The sequence below is a fragment of the Urocampus carinirostris genome, chromosome 10 (assembly GCF_059441175.1).
Source record: "Urocampus carinirostris isolate Australia breed hairy pipefish chromosome 10, RoL_Ucar_1.0, whole genome shotgun sequence".
NCBI classification, from domain to species: Eukaryota; Metazoa; Chordata; class Actinopteri; order Syngnathiformes; family Syngnathidae; genus Urocampus; species Urocampus carinirostris.
Window position 1 is genome coordinate 28562085 of NC_142358.1, and position 21616 is coordinate 28583700.

Here is a 21616-nt window from a genome sequence, read left to right on the forward strand (position 1 = left end):
TGGATGTTGCAATAACATATAATACATATTGTCAACATGAAATATAAGTCATTCATAAACTATAGAATGTGTTTTAAGCCTAGATTTAAACAGTTCCAATGAGGTTGCAGATCGAATCTCAGGGTGAAGAGCATTCCACAGCACCGGGGCACGAATGGAGAACGTCTCTCGAACCTGCGGATCTCTTCTTGGCTCTTGGGACCACTATTAGACCAGCATTTTCAGAGTGGGGGCTCTGGACCAGAACATAGGGGGAAATTATCTTTGAAAGATAAGAGGGCGCAAGTACATGCATGATTTTGTATAAAGCCAACAGAACCTTCAAATCACATCTTAAGCTAACAGGGAGCCAATGCAGAAAATTCCTCAAATTTAGTAGCTCCAAAAATCTCACCAATAAAAAGTTCCGTTTTGACGACAGAGAACCAATCAGGTCCGAGAAACCTCAGAACACGGAAATGACCCTGACACTCCCTATCGACGTCACATTTTGTTACTCAGGAGGCGCAATGTAAAATGGCCACAGGACTTTCCAAGGATTTGGATTCATAATTGACTCTGCATACATCTAAACGCGGCCGATTTTCGAGTATCAACTTATAACCGGGCCAGCACCATGACGGAGGAGGCAATCTCTGCAGTGAGTTTTCCAATGATCACTAGCCACACTCTTTTTTTGCAAGTATAGGGGGATTTGCGAAAATTAAATAAAAGAAAGACTTAATGTGTCTACAATGTTTTGAATGTGGACGTCATTCATTAACAAAGATCCTTGAATTTCACACCACGCGTGTATCACATTCATTGCCGGATAGCAGCGGGCAAACACTAGTTCCGCATTACTTTGGCAGGGAGAGTTTTCATTGGCCGATGTTGACGTCTGTCATCGTTTACAAGCTGAGCATTGGACAATGCTATCCTGAGGTACCGCCCAACAATCGACGGTGCTTTGGGAATATTAAATACAGTGTATGTGAATACTGTACACAGTTTACTTGACTTTATTAATAATCAAATATGTTCAAGATTGAGCAATGGTGTTATTTATCTACGTAATGCGAGCATTAACTGTGAAGTATGCGGGATACAAGATACTCTCAAAACTAATCACGTGTTTCCTAAAATTTGGTGCATGATCAAGTTACAATATAGATAATAAATGAAATATGCACTCTATAAAGATTTTTTCTCAAATGCTTCTATATTTTCTTTTTAGGGCATTAAGAAATTGTTTTTGTTCCATCCGTTATCTGCGTGAGCCCATCCCAGCTATCTTCATGCAGTGGGCAGGGGACACCCTGAACTGGTTGCCAGCCAGTCGCAGTTTCATTTTTGTTCTATTAAGAATATTAAATTTGAAACTATAAAGCAGTGTGTTCCAACCTTTTTTAAGCAAAGGCACACTTTTTTTCATTATCTCGAGGCACACTTTCCGACAAAAATGTTTGAAAAATAATTATCGGGACAAGTTTTGTGTTGTTGTTTTTTAAAGCTTAAGATATCATGTTGTCTTGACAGAATTCTGTTTGATCATTACATCAGTTGGTCATAGCTTCAGGTGTCATTAATAACTAAAACAAGAATAAATAATCAATGTGTCACTAAATAAGTTAAAATATTATATATATTTTTTTCACAGTGTGCTTGTTAACGTTGGCAATGGCCTTATCTACTTAATGTAATAATATTTGTCTACCTGAGTATGAACTTGACAATTAAATTATCATTGGCATTTGGATTCTATGTAAACCAAGTAACATATTTACTTCTTCCATATTTTGCTTAAAATATACCTGTTCCCACAAATATATTTTATATGGCTAATGTTATATTTTACTAGTTATTTTGTTGATGCTGTGCTCTTTACAGCCCTTCGAGAATTTTTGTGATGAAGGGCTTTACAAATAAATATGACTTGACTTTATTGACAATATAAAGTTTTTCTTATCATTTGTGGTCACCGTGGCTTAGGAGGTAATACAGGTTATTCACTTTGGTTAAGGATTTTTCCGTAAGTTTGCCTTTTACCGTGTGATTAACTTGTTATTCTAAAAAAATATAAGGAAAAAAATATCTACCAGTGGTGCAAAGATAAAATTACGTGCAAGCTTTTTATTGATCTGAATTATTTTTATTGACTTAATAAGTGAATGGCTTCTATTGTCATTATACAATTGTACAAAAATTGGAGGGTTTCTCCTTTCAGTGCAAAGTAAAACACTTTATAAAGATAGAAATGTTTTTCAGCGGAATCTTAAGTTATTAAATATGCTCTACTACAGTGTTTCAACCAGTGTGCTGGAGCACACTAGTGTGCCGTGAGACGTTGTCTAGTGTGCCGGTGGAATATCCCCAATTTTATCTTTCAAAAAAATCAGGCCATTATTCAGTATTTTTGCTATCTTCAGACGAGGAACTGTAATAGTCATCCATACCAGTAGGTGTCAGTAGACTCTTATATACTTTTTACATCCTAATCTGCTCATGAGGTAGCACAGTACATTTTATAACTTAATTTGTTTAACAAAGCGGTTTAAGATTGCACTGTAAAAATAAAAACATAAAGCACATCATTCTTTTTTATTTTAAGTATTATTTTCTTCTTTTTATATACTAAATATCTGCTTATGAGGTAGTACAGTGAAATATTTGACATAACTTCATTTTCAAACATTTTCGACGGACGATGTGCTTTGGAACTTTTTTTAATAAATAAAAATGTACCTTGGTTCAAAAAGGGTTGAAAAACACTGAGTTATACAATTGTACAAAAATTGGAGGGTTTCTCCTTCGTAGCGCAAAGTAAAACACTTTATAAAAATAAACATGTCTTTCAGCGGAATCTTAAGTTATTAAATATGCTCTACTACCTCATTAGCGGGTAATTGGTATGTAAAAATATTATTTGCTGCCTCCTACTGATGTGGATTCATGTTACAGTTATTTGGCTGGTCAGTGGAAGATAACAAAGATACTTAACAATGGCATGTTTTTTTTTCATGATACGAAGGTAAAATTTGGAAATTTCTAGCAAACTAGACAAGTTCTCAGAGCACACCAGTTTGGCCTCGGCACACGTGTTTTAAAACACTGCCATAATGAATAAATGAAATTAGAACCACACCTACCTAATACATTGGGCTGCCCCTCCCTGCAATGTATAACGGACTCAATGGAAGGGGTCCTTATCTCTTGGCAGCAGGGATGAATTGGGGTGGAGGTTCTGTGAATGAGGGTTTGTCTTAAAAATAAAGACTACGACTGTTCAGTACCTTGAGATCAAACGGATTAAGCGTAAGTCTGCTACGGGACAATTGCTTCTGCACAAGACTGGTTATGGAACAAGGACCGTTTAAATATATCACGGTAAAGTCAGATTATGTTTCACTGATTAAGTATTCAGATGTATGGTGTCTTCATTGTGACACTGTTTCAACCTTGATTTGTTTTTGCTGTAGAGAGGAGATGGAAAAGTCAGCCGCCTCATCCGGATTGGGACTCGCAAAAGTCAGGTATATTAGTGCATGGAGTTAGGAATTTTGAAAATGTATTTCAATTTCCCTATACAGGAAAGCACAGATGTTTTTATTCACGATATATATATAAAAAGGAAAAAAGTTAGTTCGAGTCATATGCTTAACTTGGTGATAAACCATTCTTGGGGAGGCAGATAAAGGAATCAAATAATTACATATACATGTACAATTTGCGCCACGGATGTAAATCTGTGAATTAATAAAAAGGACAATTCATGAACGTTCCTAAATATTTTTAGTCCAAACAAATGTAAATCTTATGTGTCCACAGTTTTAACATTTTCCAAAATTGGATTTAAGACGTTTTAATGCCAATGCGGGCCTTATTTTTCAAATAATGAATTAATTTATATACTTTACAAAGATCCAGGGGAACGGACCAATTCGTTTTTAATGACTTGTATGTGTATATATATATATATATATATATATATATATATATATATATATATAAACATTAAAGAGGATAAGTATTTGAACACGCTGGTATTTTGCTGTTATTACCACGTAGAAATCATGAACGGGTCTGAAATTTTCATCGTAGGTGCATGTCCACTGTGAGAGAGATAAACTAAAAAGAAAAATCCAGGAATCACAATGTATGATTATTTTTAACTATTTGTGTGATATAGCTGCAAATAAGCATATATATATATATATATATATATATATATATTTATATAATTGGTGTGTATATATGTTGTTGCATGCTTATCAGATCTTAGAGCTACAAATATTTCGAGGCATGTAACACATGTATCTTATACCTAAAGGTCTTTTGGAGCTACAGTTGCTTGATTTACAGCCTGGACGCTTACAATTTGAAATCCTCGTCATTGCTTGAAAAATAAACGCCAGTTCAGGCACAAATTAACCTGTCCTAATAAATTAGAATTCGGAGGTAACCGTTATTGCTGGTGCCAAAAACAAATAAGGATTATTTTGCCCTCATGTGCATTATTGTTTTTCCCATTTCACACAAATGTCAACACTCAACTGGACCAAATATAAACGTGAGAAGGTATACTGACATTTTTTTTATGATTCATTAAAAACTAATTCAAGGCCTTTTTTTCTGTAGTTGGCGCGCATCCAGACGGACAGTGTTGCAGACAAACTGAAAGAGTTAAACCCTGAAATCGTTTTGGAAATTGGTAAGAATCTTATCATGGAATGCTTTCTGGTCCTTTTTGAATATTCTTCCTTCAGTTCACGTTATTGCTTTTATTCTCACTTCTTTGGAACACGCAGAAGCCTGTTGAAATAAATTGTCAACACCCAATTTCTTTGCATCGTGGAGGTTATAATTGAAGATTTTTATCGGCATTTCAAAAGTTTTACTTTTTTTTTTTTTTTCACATTTTAATTCAATTTGTTTAATTATGTTTTATGTTATGTTTCATTTGTTGTTTTTAATATTGGACACCTGCAGAGGAGATTTCACAGGATGACAGTTTTTTTTGTTTTGACTATTATTGCCCAATGTTGTTCATTGTTTTGGCTGTTACATCAATGTCACTATTGGCCAATCATGTTAGTGTTCTTGGATATTCCACACCCTTCAGGGGTGGTCTGTTTATTGTATACTTGGAGATTTTATAAAAAGAGGGTGCTCGGAAGAGGGCATTAGGATGGGATGGAATTTTCTTATAGTCCTCCTTGCAAGTTCATAATCCATTGATGTCTTCTCTCCTTATTCTGAGTGTCTATTAAAGCTTTAACCTAACATGGTAGTGTTACTTTATTTTAGAAATATGTTCCACCAAGATGAGGAAAAATACTGAAAATGAGCAGATTGTTCTGCCCTCTGCTAGATGAAACAATTGTGTTTCTTTTAGGTAAAGATTGACCAGATTTAAAATCTTAAAATTGGAAAATTTACATTTGAAATAAGCAACATTATCTGCCAATGGTGTCAACGATTTTTGTTCAGTGTATTATGATAAGGTAAATGGTTGAATGGCCTGATGAATTATCCTTGACAAATTACTGTTATACTTATCGTCATTGTTGTTGTTATTATTGTCATTGGTATTATTGGTCAATATTTATTTTGTTTCTAATTCTCAATTTTACTATCTTTTCTCTTGCAGTGGCCATGTCAACAATTGGGGACAAAATTCTTGACACAGCTTTATCAAAGGTACATTAAGGCCTTTCATCATTGTGCATATTTTGATATTTTCAGCACTATAAGGCATACCGGATAATAAGGCGCATGGAATTAAAATTACTACTGTTGGTATATATCACTAATCACCATTGCATAACCTTGAATGTAACAGGAATCTAACCCAGATCGTAGCGTTCAGTGCACCGGATCCTGTCCACTAGACCACTAGGAATACAGACGACACATAAAAGGGCATTGGGTTTTATCTCATCATCACACTATTTTTAGTCGCAGTGCCAAATTGTTGATTTTATTACTGGGCCGGGTCACGGAAATATCGTCAGACATTTACCCAGTGTTCTCTCTTGAAATCCTTTAAAATGCTTGCATTTTCATGTGGCGTTTTGAAGGATTGAAAAGTGCTTGAGTTTTGGGTGAAGTGCTTGAAATTGTTGCCACTTTTCTCAACAAGTCTGCTTAAAAATGACGCTGACACTGCTCTCTGGTGGCTTCGCTCTGCCATTGCGTTTCTTTTTTCCTTGTTGATGAACGGCAGCTGGCGTTAGTTTTTACAGCTTTGTCTTATTAAGCGTCATTACAGCTAATGGGTCAGTTGTATGCTACACCTAAATAGGGCAATACAAAATTTTACATATTTACAATAGCGTATCAATTATGGACATTAATTATAGGCCGTGCAAAAGAATTAAGGTAGCGTTTCCCAGTCGTACCGTATTTTCCGGACTATAAGCCGTAGTTTTTTCTTTTTTCCTAGCTTAGCTGGGGTTCGACTTATACTGCGGTGAGACTTATATTTGAAATTATTAACACATTGTTATATCATTGAGTTTTAAATATTTGTTACCGATACTTTATATCACTTCACATGTTATTTTCACACAAAACCAGAAGAGGGCGCTCCAAGCCTGTGTTTATATTTTCAACCTTGCTTTGTTGTGGATGGCCAATTTGAAGTGGAATGAGGAAGCCGCTTATTGTTTTCCTCCCGAGTTGGAGGAGTCGTATACCGGTAAAAGTGACTTTGAAGTTGATTTATACATTTGGAGTGAAGCTGTTTATTTAGCAAACATGTTCTTTATGCTTTTATCTGAAAAACTTTGTTACTTCGTTACTGATGTATTCGAGCGTGTTAAAGATATGTACATACGTTTAAAGTTAGTATGGTTTATTGGATCCCTTAACTACTAGCGTCGTCGGGGCACCATTTCCTGTGGTGTCCCTTGGGCAAGTACAGCCCATCCCAGGCTAGATAATGTTTCCACCCAGTTTCAAACCGGGGACCTTTCGCATGATAGGCGAATGTGCTAACCACTCCACAATGGAAACGTTAGAATACCGTACACTTATTCAGCCTGTTCTCTATTTTATTTTTATTTCAAATTATCTTTCAAGATGACATGTATTTTTTAGGTTTTGGGTTTTAACAAATAAATGTCCCCCAAAAATGCGACTTATACTCAGGGTGTCACTTATGTATAATTTTTTCATTAATTATGTATTTTTTGGCTGTTGAGACTTATTGTCCGGAAAATACAGTAAATTGTAATGGAAGAGCTTCGTGCAAGTAACATATTGCTGTCATTTTCCCAACACTGATTTGGGGAGAGATTTGTCCCAAAACCTAAAATATATTTGCAATTTACTCAAAATCTAAAAATCATACGTCTTTATAAACGCACACGCAAGGTTAAAAATCGCACGTAAAAAATTAAAATTATATTTGAGGCTCTACAAAATACAGGATTCACACCGGATTTTTTTGTTTTCATGGTACAATAAAGGGGAATTTGTAAAATATGCTTTGAAAGTCCTAAGTGCTTTAATTTGGCTACGAAAAAGGTGAAGAAACCCTGTAAATCGGTCCGTGGTAAAACCGATTTGCAAAGTCTTTACGAAGCGCACGAGATTCTGAATTGCATGAAGAGGACAGCATTGTGGGAGGTATTTTGGTCATTCTGAACCGAATGAAGAGAAGGGCATTGCGGGATGTTAGTTGGGCGTCCTGAAATACATAATTTAATGCATGGCCACACATATTCAAAACGTGTGTCACTTCCAATGTTTGAGCTGAGAAAAAGTGAAAGAACCTTCTCTCTACTTTAACATATCTTGTACAGTGACTAAAAAGTGTGATAATGCAATAAACGCTAATGCCTTTTCTATTGTTGTCTGTATACCTGGTGTTGTGGATAGAATCCTACACTCCCCTGCTGGGATCCGGGTTTGACTCCTGTTGCATTCAATGTCCCTATTTTCGGTGCTCTCACCATTGTAATCCGGTTCGATCCCCATTTCCACCATTTGTATGCAAATGTGGTCAGCAATAAAATGTACAGACGGACCAATAACGGTACAAATATGGAGCATATTCCCTATTTTTACTGCATATTAGGGGTACCGGATTATGATGCGCAATTTTTGCCAGTTTGGCGTTTCTGGGTGTGCCTTACAATCTGAAAAATACAGTAATCCTTTGGGAAACTTAAAGGGGAGACTGAATTCAGTGTTTGACAGGTGCCACTTTGAGGACAAGTTCCATATTTCCATTGTGAAACACTAGCACAAGTGGTGTAATCGTGGCTGTTTAATAAATAAAATGATATAATAAAATAATAAACTATTTTTTTGTTGTTACGAACAGATTGGAGAAAAAAGTTTGTTCACCAAAGAGTTGGAGACTGCTCTGGAAAAAAACATGTGAGTAGTAGTGCATAGCACATTCTTTGCATCAGTTACAACTCGCCCAATAGCTTGCACACAGAGGAGACAGAAGAAACTGAATGAAAATACGTTTCAAAGAAGTATATGGATGAATGAGAAACACTGAAGCTGCAAAGCCTTTCATGCCGCCCACATCTTTAGATGAAGCCGAGGTCTTCAAAGCAGGATGATGCTTGTGAATGGTTGCATTATTTCGCAAGCAGACCATCTATGTGAACATGGCTATGTCCTTCTATGTGTCATAGGGTTGATCTCGTCGTCCATTCACTGAAAGACCTTCCCACTACGCTTCCTAATGGATTCACCATTGCAGCCGTGCTCAAGTGAGTAACACTTCTTTCAGTGTGTGCGTAATTGCTTTAGGTTGTCAAATTTTTTGTCTTATGAGGGGCCTGTACAAAAAAACAGACTGATGGAAAGGCCATTGAAAAAAAATAATAACTTTAGTTTACCCAGAACATTGAGGTCAGTTTTTTTCAGTTTTTTAACAATCTTTAATACCTTACTGCAAGACTATCTTTTGTTTTACAAGATTTTGGTGTGATTAATGACCCACCCTTGAAAGTTTATTCCCCAGCCTCGTTGCTGGACAGTTCCAAAATCTTTAGACAAGCTGAATAAATAAGGAATGAGTTAGAATTAGAATTGTCTCAATTGTCATTAATATTAACTTGGTGAACATTGTTTCCAACAAGATTAAACATGACGCTGCAGGAAAAACACTTAATCAAGATTTGATAGAGTAAAATAAGCTGAAAAGAATTTTGGGATAAACACAATGTGCAAAAATATTTACAATGTAGTGCTTTGAGACTGGCATAAGTTCTCATAATAGTGCAATGAAAAATTGTTTAATAACAATTTAGTTGATGGATAAAATTGGCTTCTTATTGTAATAATGTGAAGTTTACAATTTGACCCTTGAGTTGTGCAGAAACCAGAGAAAAACATGTTGCTTGAAAAATTCTCACATTTAGAAGAAGCTATACGTAGTTAGTTAATTAGCATATTTGCATATTTGAAAACAGCTGGATGTGGTGGATAAGGATTTTTTTTCTCATTAGGTAAAATAAATTGTTTGCTTTGGACAGTTGGAAAAGGGTTTTGCAATACAGAAATCACGCAGTCGGCTTTCATGCAATATTTTGGCTCTGTTTTACCAGTAGCGAACCGTGGGCTGCAGCGTTTTTAGCGGAACAAAAATACAACAGGAAACCTATTAGGCACCAAGCCACTGAATTTATAGTAAATCTGTGCTGAATTTTGATGATTTTATTACTTTTGAAATACACACAGCATTTAAGAGTGCCATTTTTAAGACAAAGGTGATTCTTGGACAATGTTATCGCTTCAAAACAAGAAATTACACCAAACCTGCTGTTACAAAGAAGAGTATGTGGCTTTTTTATAAAGCAGTCTTAGAGTATCAGCTTATTTACGATCCAGGCTTATATGCTAGTATTTACGGGACATTTTTCCAACTCAAATAATATTTTTTCAGCAACCTCTTCTACAGCAATCGCGTTTTTTGATTTCACTTTGTGTTTTTTACCTCAGGAGGGAGAACCCTCATGATGCTGTAGTGCTACATCCCAAACATTTAGGGAAAACGTTAGATTCTCTTCCAGAAAAAAGGTACGCCCATTCGCTTAACTCAGTAGCTATAATAAGTGTGAATAAATCATGCTATGTTTGTTTGTCTTTTCAGTGTGATAGGCACCAGTTCACTCCGCCGTAGCGCTCAGTTGAAGAGGAGATTCCCCCACTTAGAGTTTAAAGATATCGTATCTTTTTTTGAGACTGAATTATAACATCACCTTTGACAGTTAAAGTAATCTTTTAGATTTTTTTTTGACACTTTCAAGTAAAAAAAATGCTTTATGGAGACCAGGTGTATGAAGGGCCTAAAAACCGCCGTTATTTCAAGACATCAGTCCTCATGACAGAAGCCACCTTATTGTTGTTGTGTTATCATTGAAAAACTAGAAATGGAAAGTCAAATTTCAGGAAAAAAACTAAATTGTTATATACTAATATTAGTACATACTATGTCACAAAAGTAAGTACAACCCTCGCATTTATCATAACGTTTAATTGAATGACACTGAAGAAACATGGCTTTGGCACAATGGAAGGTAATCTGTGGTAAGCTTATATAGCCGTGTAAATGTATTTTTTCCCTTAAAAAAACTCTTAATATTGCAAGTAGTAGCTAAATCCCTGGTAGCAAAAGTGACTTCACTCTTAAGTAAAAGTTCCCGAAGTTCAATATTTTGTATGGCCACCATGATTTTGCTGAACCACTTAAATTCTTCTGGACATGGATTTCACCAGAGCCTCACAAATTGCCACTGGAATGCTCTTCCACTCATCCAAGCTGGGGGGGTGTTTTAAAACTTGTGCTTCTCCACCTTGAACTTGAGGATGCCTCAAATATGTTCTATTGGGTTTGGATCTAAAGACATACTTGGCCAGTCCATCCCCTTTATCCTTAGCCCATTTAGAAAAGCCTTGGTCCTCTTAGAAGTGTATTTGAGGTCATTGTCAGGGTGGTACATTTCCCTGCGACCAAGTTTTTGGATGGAGTGGATCTTTCTCTGCCCCAGTTTTTCACAGTACATTTTTGAATTTCTGTTTCCCTAAATGAAATTCAAGTCCCCAATTCCAGATGCACTCATGCAGCCCCAAACCATGACATTCCCAACACAATGCTCGACTTTAAGCACGACACAAACGTGTTTGTACTTCTCACACATGCCTTACACCATCTCAGACAAATAAATTAATCTGTGTCTTTTCAGACCAGGGATATCTTTCCAGTAAGCCAAGGACTTCTTTTGTCTCTTCAGTGATGTTCTATTAAACATTATAATGACATTTCTGCAGAAACGTGAGGGGTGTGCTCAATTTTGTGACATACTGTATTATCTATTTCAATTTATTACATTTAAAGGGTCATTTTTACTCGTTTTATTAAACACCTCCTTGTGGTAAAAACAAACTAAGGTCATTGACCCGTTTACGGCCATACCAACCTGAGAACGCCCAATCTCGGGAAGCCCAATTTCGTTGTCACAATATGTTAACCCATTTTGTAACAATGACAATAAAGGTATATTCTATTTTATTCTATTCTAAACAGGGTTGGGCCTGAATGGGAGACCACTTGGGAATACCATTGGTTATTTGGTGCTGCACGCTCTGCTGCAAAAGCACTGACTGAACCCCCAGTACAGACGGTGAAAATGAATTTCCATAAGGGGACCAAATCAATCAAAATCATTAAGATAAAATATATATTTTTTCAATAATAGGCAAAAATACATGAACTATCATATAATTGTGCATTTTTACTTGTAATACTTGTGGCTCAAGAAATGTGTATTTAGTTGCCACAATATGGGAAAGAAACGAGAAGAAAAATGGCAGGATATGGTCACTATGAGACTCTGTAGTTTGTATTCTACTTGTGCTTCGTAGCACTTGTTTATGGCTGCACAACACAATGCAACCACCTCTGGTGGTCAAATGTTACACAGTGTACCTTAAATTTCTGCAATATATTTGTATATAAGTTGTTATTTATGTATTTATTTTGTTTTGGCATTTTTGATCGTCAATAGACATAAAGGTCTTTATTTTAAATGATTTTAAATGATTTTTACGGTCAAATGACATATATACGTATATTTTGCTAGGTTAGGGTGCATAACAAAAGCTAATTTTGAACGTGACCTACAGTAGGGAATGGACTGTCGTGTTTCAGTTGTGTTTCCTTAGCTGCAATTTTTAGCGTGGAAATTTGAACACAAGGCTGAAGAAACTGGACGAAAAGGATGATTTTGCTGCCATCATCCTTGCTGCAGCTGGTTTGAAGAGGATGGGTTGGGAAAACCGAATCAGCCAGGTACCATTGTGTGTTTTGTCTCTTTGTTTTGGAATAATTTCAATGAGTGTTCTGCGGGAAACTAACCAAGTACACTGTATTGGTCCGGTTGTTATTACTGCCGAAATCATGGACTGTAAACCGTCGTTTATTGCCGGGCTTATGTTCCAAAAAGCCCTGCGACTGGCTGGCAACCAGTTCAGGGTGTCCCCTGCCCACTGCCCGATGATTGCTGGGATGGGCTCCAGGACCCCGGCGACCCTACTGAGGATAAGCGGTGCAGTTAATGAGATGAGAGATGAGATGAGATGTTCCAAAAAGAATCCGTGATAGGGGAAGTCCATAAATTAGCCACCTTTGTTTTCACAATTATAATACAATTAAATACCAATATTCTATTATGGTGTTTTTTAAGCAGTATGCTGGGAGGCCTTGTCTGTTTTGCCACCCAATTTTATTTTTCCCAAAAAGAATGCCGTCGTTCTGTATTTTTGCTTTCTTCCAGTGGTCACCCAAGTAACTGTAACATTCATCCATATCAATAGGTGGCAGCAGATAACCATTATTTTCTTTTAAATGTTATCTGCTCAAGAGGAAGCCCAGAGAAACATAATAACTTATTTCGTTTGATAAAGGTGTTTAAGATTACACTGCAAAATTAAAAGAATAATTCCAATAAAGTAATAAACTTGCACATATTTTGGTTAGATATTTTCTTCCAATTATTTAACAAACAGAATAAGGTTAGAATGTTGTAAAAATGTGTGTTCCTAAGGCAGATAACGAAGTATTCTATTTTCCTCAAAATACGAGATACAAAAAAATACAAAATCTTGAAAAGCAGGTCAAAATATTTGTTTAACCAAAAAGCTACAGTCACAACAATTGACAAGAGCAACTTTATGATTTAAGCTTTAAAAAAAACATGAAACCGGTGCTGTTGTGGCAAATCCTCAAAAGCATTTGCACTTGCATATATAGAAATAGATTTGCATACATGTCTACATTAACTTACAATACATTACTTGCTTGTGGGAAAAGGTCGGGGTGACCTCGGTTGAAGATACCGTTACCAGACGATTAGAGTTTACCTTGAAGATACCGTTGCCAGACGGCGTGCAAGGAACGGTCACGTACTCATACGGCGTACACGGGACTGGTCACGTACTCATACGTGATACAGGACCGCCTTTTGGGGTGTATCCAATCCAGCGTAATCGTCACTACTGCTTAAAACCATTGTCATGTTCACCGTTCTCTGAGAGAAACTTCGTTGCAATAAACGTCTCTCCCTCCACGCTGGCTTCTGTTTATCTGTTCCCTTATCTACTTATCTATCGAACCGACAAATTCTCCAATGTTGAATTCTACAACAAATCAATGGCCCCACGTTGGGCGCCATTGATTTGTTGTAGAATTCAACATTGGAGAATTTGTCGGTTCGATAGATAAGTAGATAAGGGAACAGATAAACAGAAGCCAGCGTGGAGGGAGAGACGTTTATTGCAACGAAGTTTCTCTCAGAGAACGGTGAACATGACAATGGTTTTAAGCAGTAGTGACGATTACGCTGGATTGGATACACCCCAAAAGGCGGTCCTGTATCACGTACTCATACGGCGTACACGGGACTGGTCACGTACTCATACGTGATACAGGACCGCCTTTTGGGGTGTATCCAATCCAGCGTAATCGTCACTACTGCTTAAAACCATTGTCATGTTCACCGTTCTCTGAGAGAAACTTCGTTGCAATAAACGTCTCTCCCTCCACGCTGGCTTCTGTTTATCTGTTCCCTTATCTACTTATCTATCGAACCGACAAATTCTCCAATGTTGAATTCTACAACAGTGCCAGTAATTAATCTTTAAACATTTTCAATGGACAGTGTGCCTTGATATTGTTAAATGAAAAAAGTCTGCTTCTGTTCAAAAAAGTTAAGAAACACTACTCTATTATACACTCAAACCAAAGACCGAAAGCCTTTTTTGGTTTGATAAATATAAGTACTGTATAAACGTGTTTTTTGTTTTTATTTTTACAAATAACCACTTTACTGTCGAATCACTATTTTAACCATTAATGTGAACTTAAAGTGGAGCGTGTTTAACTTATCAGAATGCAGAAAAGAATGCACAATGCAAATCATTGAAGTAGCAAGACCATGCTGTAGCAAAGGTTCACTGTATTCAAATCCAAATCTTATTTTGTGACAGGAAAAGCAGTTTATAGGCTAAAAACATTATGCTTAAGTTATACTCCCACTTTTTACAAGTCTTTTTTTCTCTAGTATCTTGTTTTTTTGGGGTCAAATCAAGTCACATTCATTTGAATAGCCCTTAATCACTAAGTGTCTCAAAGGACTGCACAGGTTACAATTACACCATCCCCTGATCTTAAACCAACATGCGGGCAAGGAAAAACTCAAAACCTCAGCATGAGGAAAATATGAAACCGTGAGAAAGGGCCTCACAAGTGGTAATTCCCCTTCCAGGATGACCAGGCTGCAATACATTTAGCATTGGGTAACAGTACACTAAACATAGTGAACATCAATAAAAGAAAACAATAGGTATAATATGTTGAAATTTGTCCACAGAGTGAATGACAGCAATAACGCCTCAAGCCTGTACAATAGTCCAAAAAGTCCATAACAGCAACGACGCAGCTTCCTACCTCTGGGGGGAGGGATGTAAAATAAAAGCCTTGTAAGAAAGATAGAAAACAACTAATGCCATCCAACATTTTTTTGTTTATTTTAGATTCTGGAGCCCGATGATTGCCTGTATGCGGTCGGACAGGTAGCAAAAACCTCTTTGTCTTGACTTTGCAGGGAAAGCACCATTTGTAAAGGGGTGTTTTTATCAAATAGTTATTTCTTTATTTTTTTCGTTGCTCAGGGAGCTCTCGCCGTCGAAGTTCGAGCCAAAGACACGGACATTCTGGAGATGCTGTCCGTGCTGAACGACACTGACACGGTTCTGCGCTGCATAGCAGAACGAGCTTTTCTCAAGCATTTGGTACGTATACTCCGGAACACTTAGATTTCTACTCACTATCTCCAATGTACAGTGAATCTCTCTTTAATGTGGCGCTAGTTGAACTTTAATTTGAATAGATTTTTTTTTTAATCCTCAAATGATCCATAGGCACTAATTTCTTTCACCTATTAAATTGAGTTGTAATGGTTAATTGTTGGATGATATGCAAAATAAATATTAGGATAAAGGTATAAAAACCACTAGTGGTACGCAAAAAAAGTTTTTATTTATCTGAATTGTTTTTAGGAATTGAAAAAAAAACATTTGTATTGATATAGGTTTTATTTTAATTCTGAAGCTTCAAGGTAGTGATAGTTTGTGAAATTCTAAGATGTGCTCAAATCATTTCTTACTCTTCCATATGTTTTGAGGTTTGCCTTGGCATTCGGACTTTATTTGAAACAGTCCTTTTCTTACTTTCACCATTTTCATCCTAGAGTTGAAGAAAACCTCATCCACATTCATGATATCACAATTACAATTATATATACTTTATTTTGGAATCATTCACAGAAATGTGAATCGCTTGATATAATAAAATATTGATTTTCTACTAATCCAGAAGATTAAAATTTAAAAATAAACCGCTAATGAACATTCCATACTCGCTGTTTAGTGCATGTTGCTCAATTTTAATTGAAAAAAAAATATTCTAATTGCAGGATTTTGGTGGCATTGAATTAGGGTGGGATGATATGCTTTGGTCACGATTCGATAGTATCGCAATACTAAGGGGGCCGATTCGATTTATATCATAATTCTCGATAATTGCGATTGACAAGTATTGCGATTCAATACAATTGATGATTGCAATTTAATTTTCTTTCCTAAAAAACAAGCAACTTAAATCACACTTCTGGAACAATAAACCATGAATTTTGTTAAAACAATGCATATCAGTCTGTGTCAGTCACTCCGGAAGCTGACATTTATTTCAATTGAGATTGGATTCTTAGATTTATGAGCGCTGGCCTTAGTTCTCGTTGCCCGCTTTCTTCCTCTATTTTCCACTATTTTTCTCTTTCCCGCATCACAAAAATATATTCCGGGGAGAAACAATGATTTTAAAAACTGCCAAAAATAAAATCACGATCCATAAGTTATTCAAGTTTTTTGTCACACTCCTAATATTAAACCTATTTCTTTTTTCCCTGTTACATAACCTAGGTATTTTTTTTTGTGTTTTACTTAGTGATGTTCAATTTTAAAAACTACTGGTGAAGTCCTAACTTAATTTGATACAGACGCTCCCCTACTTACGACCATTCGACTTGCAAAAAAGGGTAGATACGAACATTTTTTTTCGGGATGTCGAAAAATATCCGGACATTGCTGTAAGTTAGATTTTGTATTGTGTGCACCTTTTTTCGAGTACAGGACATTGCTGTCGTGCTTCTTTCCGCCGCTACAGGCGTGTGGCGCTGTGAGAGGTCAGGAGTAAAAAAAAAAAAAAAATCAGCTTCCTCTTCCTAATTCGTGTGTAAACATTCTATACTGTATCTCCAGCGCGCTAAGAACTTTGACATTTTTATTGTTTAATATCTTGTGCATCCATTCAATATGGTTAGTGTAAAGTGTAAAGAAGAGGCGAGCCGTTTCTTTTGAAATTAAAGTGGAATAAGAAAGCTTGATGCGGTTGAGAAAATGGTTGGATCACCATTTTTTTTCGGCTACTTTTCACCACAGAGGAGTGAGACGCCTAACTTTTGGAGCTCATCTTCCAAAAGTAAGTTAAACTTAACTTAATTTATCTTTATAAAGGATATTATTTTATGTAATGTTTTTTTTTTTAGTACAAAACAATACAGCTTACTTATACAAGCCTTAAACATACTTATACAAACTTTAAACATACAAAATATAGCACTGAAGCAACTTACGAACAAATTCACTTACGAATGATCATCCGGGACCTGTCTCGTTCGTAAGCAGGGCAGCGTCTGTACTTTGGTCTACAAGACGCCAGCAGGTGGCGTTTTAGCACTACATTAACTGCTTTGGCCTGAACACACTAAAAAACGACTTACCAATATGTGATGTGAACATATAACGAACATATGGTTTGGGAAGGTTCCTTAAAAAAATCGAATCCGATTTTAGTTACTAGTTGCTTGTTGAAAAATAATCAGTTTCTCAATCCGAATCCATAATATCTCGGTAATGTATCTTGTTTCTTTGAATTACTTTTGGATTACTCCAATTCCAAATACGCTAATCGAAGACAAAATAAACATAATTTAAATAAAAGTAATACACTTTGTTTAAGATGAATTAACAATGTAACATTGAAAATTATTTAGAGGAAACCGGGGTCAGATAGTTACTTAAGTCCCACAAAAAGTGCTCGATTTTTTTTCCAAGGTTGTAGACGTAAGATTTTGGGCCCGGGTTCAGGCTTAAAATGTCAATCATTAGGTTAGGTCCTGTTTGGCTTCTTTCGCCTTTTTTTGTTTGTCTCCCCATCGTGGAGGATCTGCTCAGCATGCAATTACTTTTACTCAAGTACCGCTTATTATATTCTACTTATTATTTTTCTCAAGTAACAGTACTTTTACTTGAGAAACAGACTTTGGCGCTGCAGTTTGGCACTGGAATGTGCTCTTTTGCGCTGAAGTTCTATTATTCAGATAACTCTATCATAAAGTACACGCTTACCAAACTATCAGTTTAACTCCAAATCAGTAAATCCAAAGAAATTTTCATCCTCTGTGTCACTGTAAAAGATGCCCCGCTTCGTCTTTCCACCTCTACGTGGCTTACGTCAGATGTTATTTACGCTTCTTGTCAATATCTTGCAAGCTTTACAAACTTTCTCTCTGATTTTCGGCCAAATATTTCATTATTTACAGCTTGTAATCTGCAGAATACGGTTTTCTTTTTGGTGCCATTTCACTCGATTTCATTTCGCTGCACTTGGTGGAAATGCGCACCGAAGTGTTAATTTTGGCGCTGCACTTCGAAGTGCACACTTGATTTGAGGGACTCAGCCCGAAATAAACCTGAAGCTGCGTACGGAGCATGTGCTTTGGCGTTGAAGCACGTGCTTTGGTGTTAAGGCGCGCACTTTGGCATCGAAGTAAAGCATCGGGTTACTTCACGTCCCTCCAATCAAGTTTATCGGTCGGGTTCGGGCTTACATACCCGAGGGCTGGTCGGATTGGGCTGGATTTTCTAGGCTAATCTTACCACTACAAGGTTGTATAGGTCAGGCATGTCCAAAGTCCAGGGCCAGTTACGGCCCGTCATTATATTTATACAGGCCCGCGGCCTCTGTCAAAAAATTAACAATATGTGGCCCGCCAGTAATGTTGACCGCTGTATCAAATATATTAAGAAAAATATATAATTCACCATTCAACCAGATGATGGCAGTAGCCCTTGGCCACATTTGATATGCACATGCAAGATAACTTCCCGGCTCACGCAAGTGTTTTTTGCAGGAGGGAGGCTGCAGCGTACCCGTGGGTGTGCACTCAGAAATCAAAGACTTGCAGGTACCGTCATATTTAAATGTTTAACTTATCATAATTGAAAATATAATATTGGGATCAAAAAGATGTGTTTAGATAACTAGTTAGGATTAGCTTGGATGATTTTCCAAACGGATTAACTGGTTTTCAATTAATTCTTATGGGAAAAATCTGTTCAAGATACGAAAAATTCTAGATATGAGCTCGATCCATTAAGGACTTAATCTCCTATGGAGAGGGGCCACTGTTCAAGAAAAGATGATTACATACCTGAGATGATGATTTTGACTGTGAAAACTTTATGAATATAGCGAGCAGATCCACACATAATGGATGTTCTTCTTTGGTGTGCGTGCACAGTTGTACTTAACGGGAGCTGTGTACAGTCTGGACGGATCCGAATATCTGAAAGAAACTATGCAGACAAGCATCGCACCTACGGTAAAGGTAAAGGTTTTTACCCCGTTATTAGACCGTAAAATGTTTTACATATGTACTTGGCTAACCATCATGCGTTGGCTAAGACAATGTGAAAATACTTTTTTTTGCCACATTGATGTAGAGTATTTAATGTTTGGTCAGAATTTCGTTTTACAACGTCTGAAAGTAATCAAACAATGTCAAAACATGTCAAGTGAATACTGTTTTTAAGTCAGTCACATAGATATGTTATCTGACTGATACTGGTGGACTGTGAGGTTGGGGAGGCGGGCGTTAGCTTGCTTTTGCGCATCAAAGTTTGCTGTGACAACTCCACCACTGGGGGTCCGCCCTCCGAGGAGACCGATACCAAGAGCTAGTACACGTCTCACCTCGCAAGGGAGTCTGAATTAGGCCAGCAAGAGGGCATATCCTAGGTCTCAAGCCTACCGGCATTCCTCATTGCTCTAAAGCAGAGGACATAAAGACTGGGCCGTCATCCTCATCAAAACAGAACTTCGCAGAACATCTCGTTGTTGCTAGGTATTGGTATTGGTGTGATGAAAAAAGGGCAATTTTATCAAAATGCAACAACGTAATCATCAAGCGAACGTTGTTGTCTATCCGAATGGTTCCAGTTTAAGTTCTCAACTTCTAGTTGTGTTTGTTTTATTTTCTTATTATTGTTTTGTGTTTTATTCAAGCTTCTTGAGTAGATGATAAATCCAAGAGTGCGTGTTTTGATTAAAGTATATAGAACTCTCAAAAACAGTAAAAAATAATTCACCATCAGGATAACTAAACACGGTTTTTCATCTGTTTTTTTCTGACGTAATGATCTAATCTTTGTGAAAACGTAGGCAAAAACGCCGCAGAAAGAGAAAGGCTCAGTTCGCGAGTGGAAGGGCTCCACAAAAACCTTGTTTTTTTTCTGTCCTACTAATGCCAAGATTCTTGCAAATATAAACTGAAGAAAAAACAGTGCATGCTCTCATTCTAACTTATGTAAAATAATACTTTAAACATGCCACAATTGAGTTAATCGGGTTTTAGACTCTAGCTTTTCCTCTGCTTGACCCATTGTAACCGGTTTCGTCCTTCAGAATCAGGAGGAAGTGGACGAGCAGATGCAGCGAGTGGGGGTGACGGCCATCAAGATTTCCGGGGGCTCTCAGGACAGCGCCGAGCGTCTGGGGGTGGACCTGGGTAACCTTCTCTTGAACAAAGGAGCCAAAGAGATTCTGACGGTAGCCCGACAGCTCAACGATGCCAGATAATGGCTACTCGTCAGAGTATTTTGGAATCGGACAGGTTCATAACAGTTGCCTTTAGAAGGATGATTTCACTTCATCTAGATTTGAAGGTGTAGACAATTTGTACCTATGAGCTGGTTTTAGTAAAATATTTGTCGACGTTACGAATACAGTGGTACCTCTTCATACGAGGTTGACTCGTTCCAGGATTGTGATCCTAGCTCCTATTACTTGTGTACCGAGCAAATTTCCCCTTAATTTAAAAATTAAAAACTAATTGGCCCTTTCCTCGCTTCCCTAAAGTATCAGAGTGAGCTGCATATTTTTTTACGCGGCTTTGTTATCGGCACTCGCTGCTTTCAGATTGTCCTCCTTTGCTTGGTCACTCACACAGCTCTCAAGTTTTTCTTTTGTTATCATTCTCCTTTTTTCAGACCCCTTGCTGTTTCCCTTTCTGAAACACATGGCTAAGGTCACAGTCACAAAAAGGAGTTGCCATAAAATACTATTTAAGAGATGTGATCAAAATGCTGCGGAAAGCAGAAGCCGCATGCGAGATTTGGACCAACCTATTGCAGGTGTTGAGTGGTCTCGAGCTGTTTCTATTGGTAGCCTCTTATACAGGGACCTTTCACTTCAGTTATCACTGGTTCACTCGTTGGTGGGAAAAAAAAATCATCCAGCAGCCCTGACCTAAGATCTCCGATGCCAATTCATATCATAGTGTCTTGAATACTGTATTGTGGCACCTGCTCTGCGTTCTACATCTCGCTAAGTATAGTTATGCGAGGTTCCCACTGCAAGGAAATTTGATTTTTTTTTTTTTGCACTGACGTGACCTGTATCCGATCTGTTGGAGTCAGTTTGAGCGGCAAAAATCCCAGGCCACATTGATATGCGGTCCTAAATCCGATACATATCCTATCTTTTAGAATGCGACTTCTGTGTGAAAGTTCAAAGCGCATTCATGTGACCTGCATGTTATCGATAGGCAGACGTCACTATTAAGCCTTCAACCAGGCGGGAGGAAGCTGGAAAATAAACAACCACAGCGGACAAAAACACTTGAGTGTCATCAAATCACGCATTCATGGAAAATGAACACTTATTTTGTCACAGAACAGTCATCAGCGCTTCAATGATTCAAAACATGTT

At 37.2% G+C, this 21616-nt stretch overlaps 1 protein-coding gene across 2 annotated transcripts; it reads left to right on the forward strand.

Moving 5' to 3' along the window:
• Window positions 1–450: 450 nt before the first annotated feature.
• On the forward strand, window positions 451–20542 carry LOC148358600 (porphobilinogen deaminase-like). 2 transcript variants are annotated; one of them, XM_088345757.1, is made up of 14 exons: window positions 451–640; window positions 3459–3512; window positions 4618–4690; window positions 5630–5679; window positions 8312–8367; window positions 8637–8714; window positions 9949–10026; window positions 10100–10175; window positions 12185–12298; window positions 15040–15078; window positions 15178–15297; window positions 18759–18812; window positions 19149–19235; window positions 20312–20542. In XM_088345757.1, exons 1-14 carry the CDS (start codon window positions 617–619, stop codon window positions 20483–20485), a joined length of 1077 nt encoding a protein of 358 aa, XP_088201883.1. In that variant the 5' UTR covers window positions 451–616; the 3' UTR covers window positions 20486–20542. The 2 variants fall into 2 exon arrangements, with proteins under 2 accessions (XP_088201883.1, XP_088201884.1); XM_088345758.1 differs by having other exon boundaries at window positions 19149–19229.
• Window positions 20543–21616: the final 1074 nt, after the last annotated feature.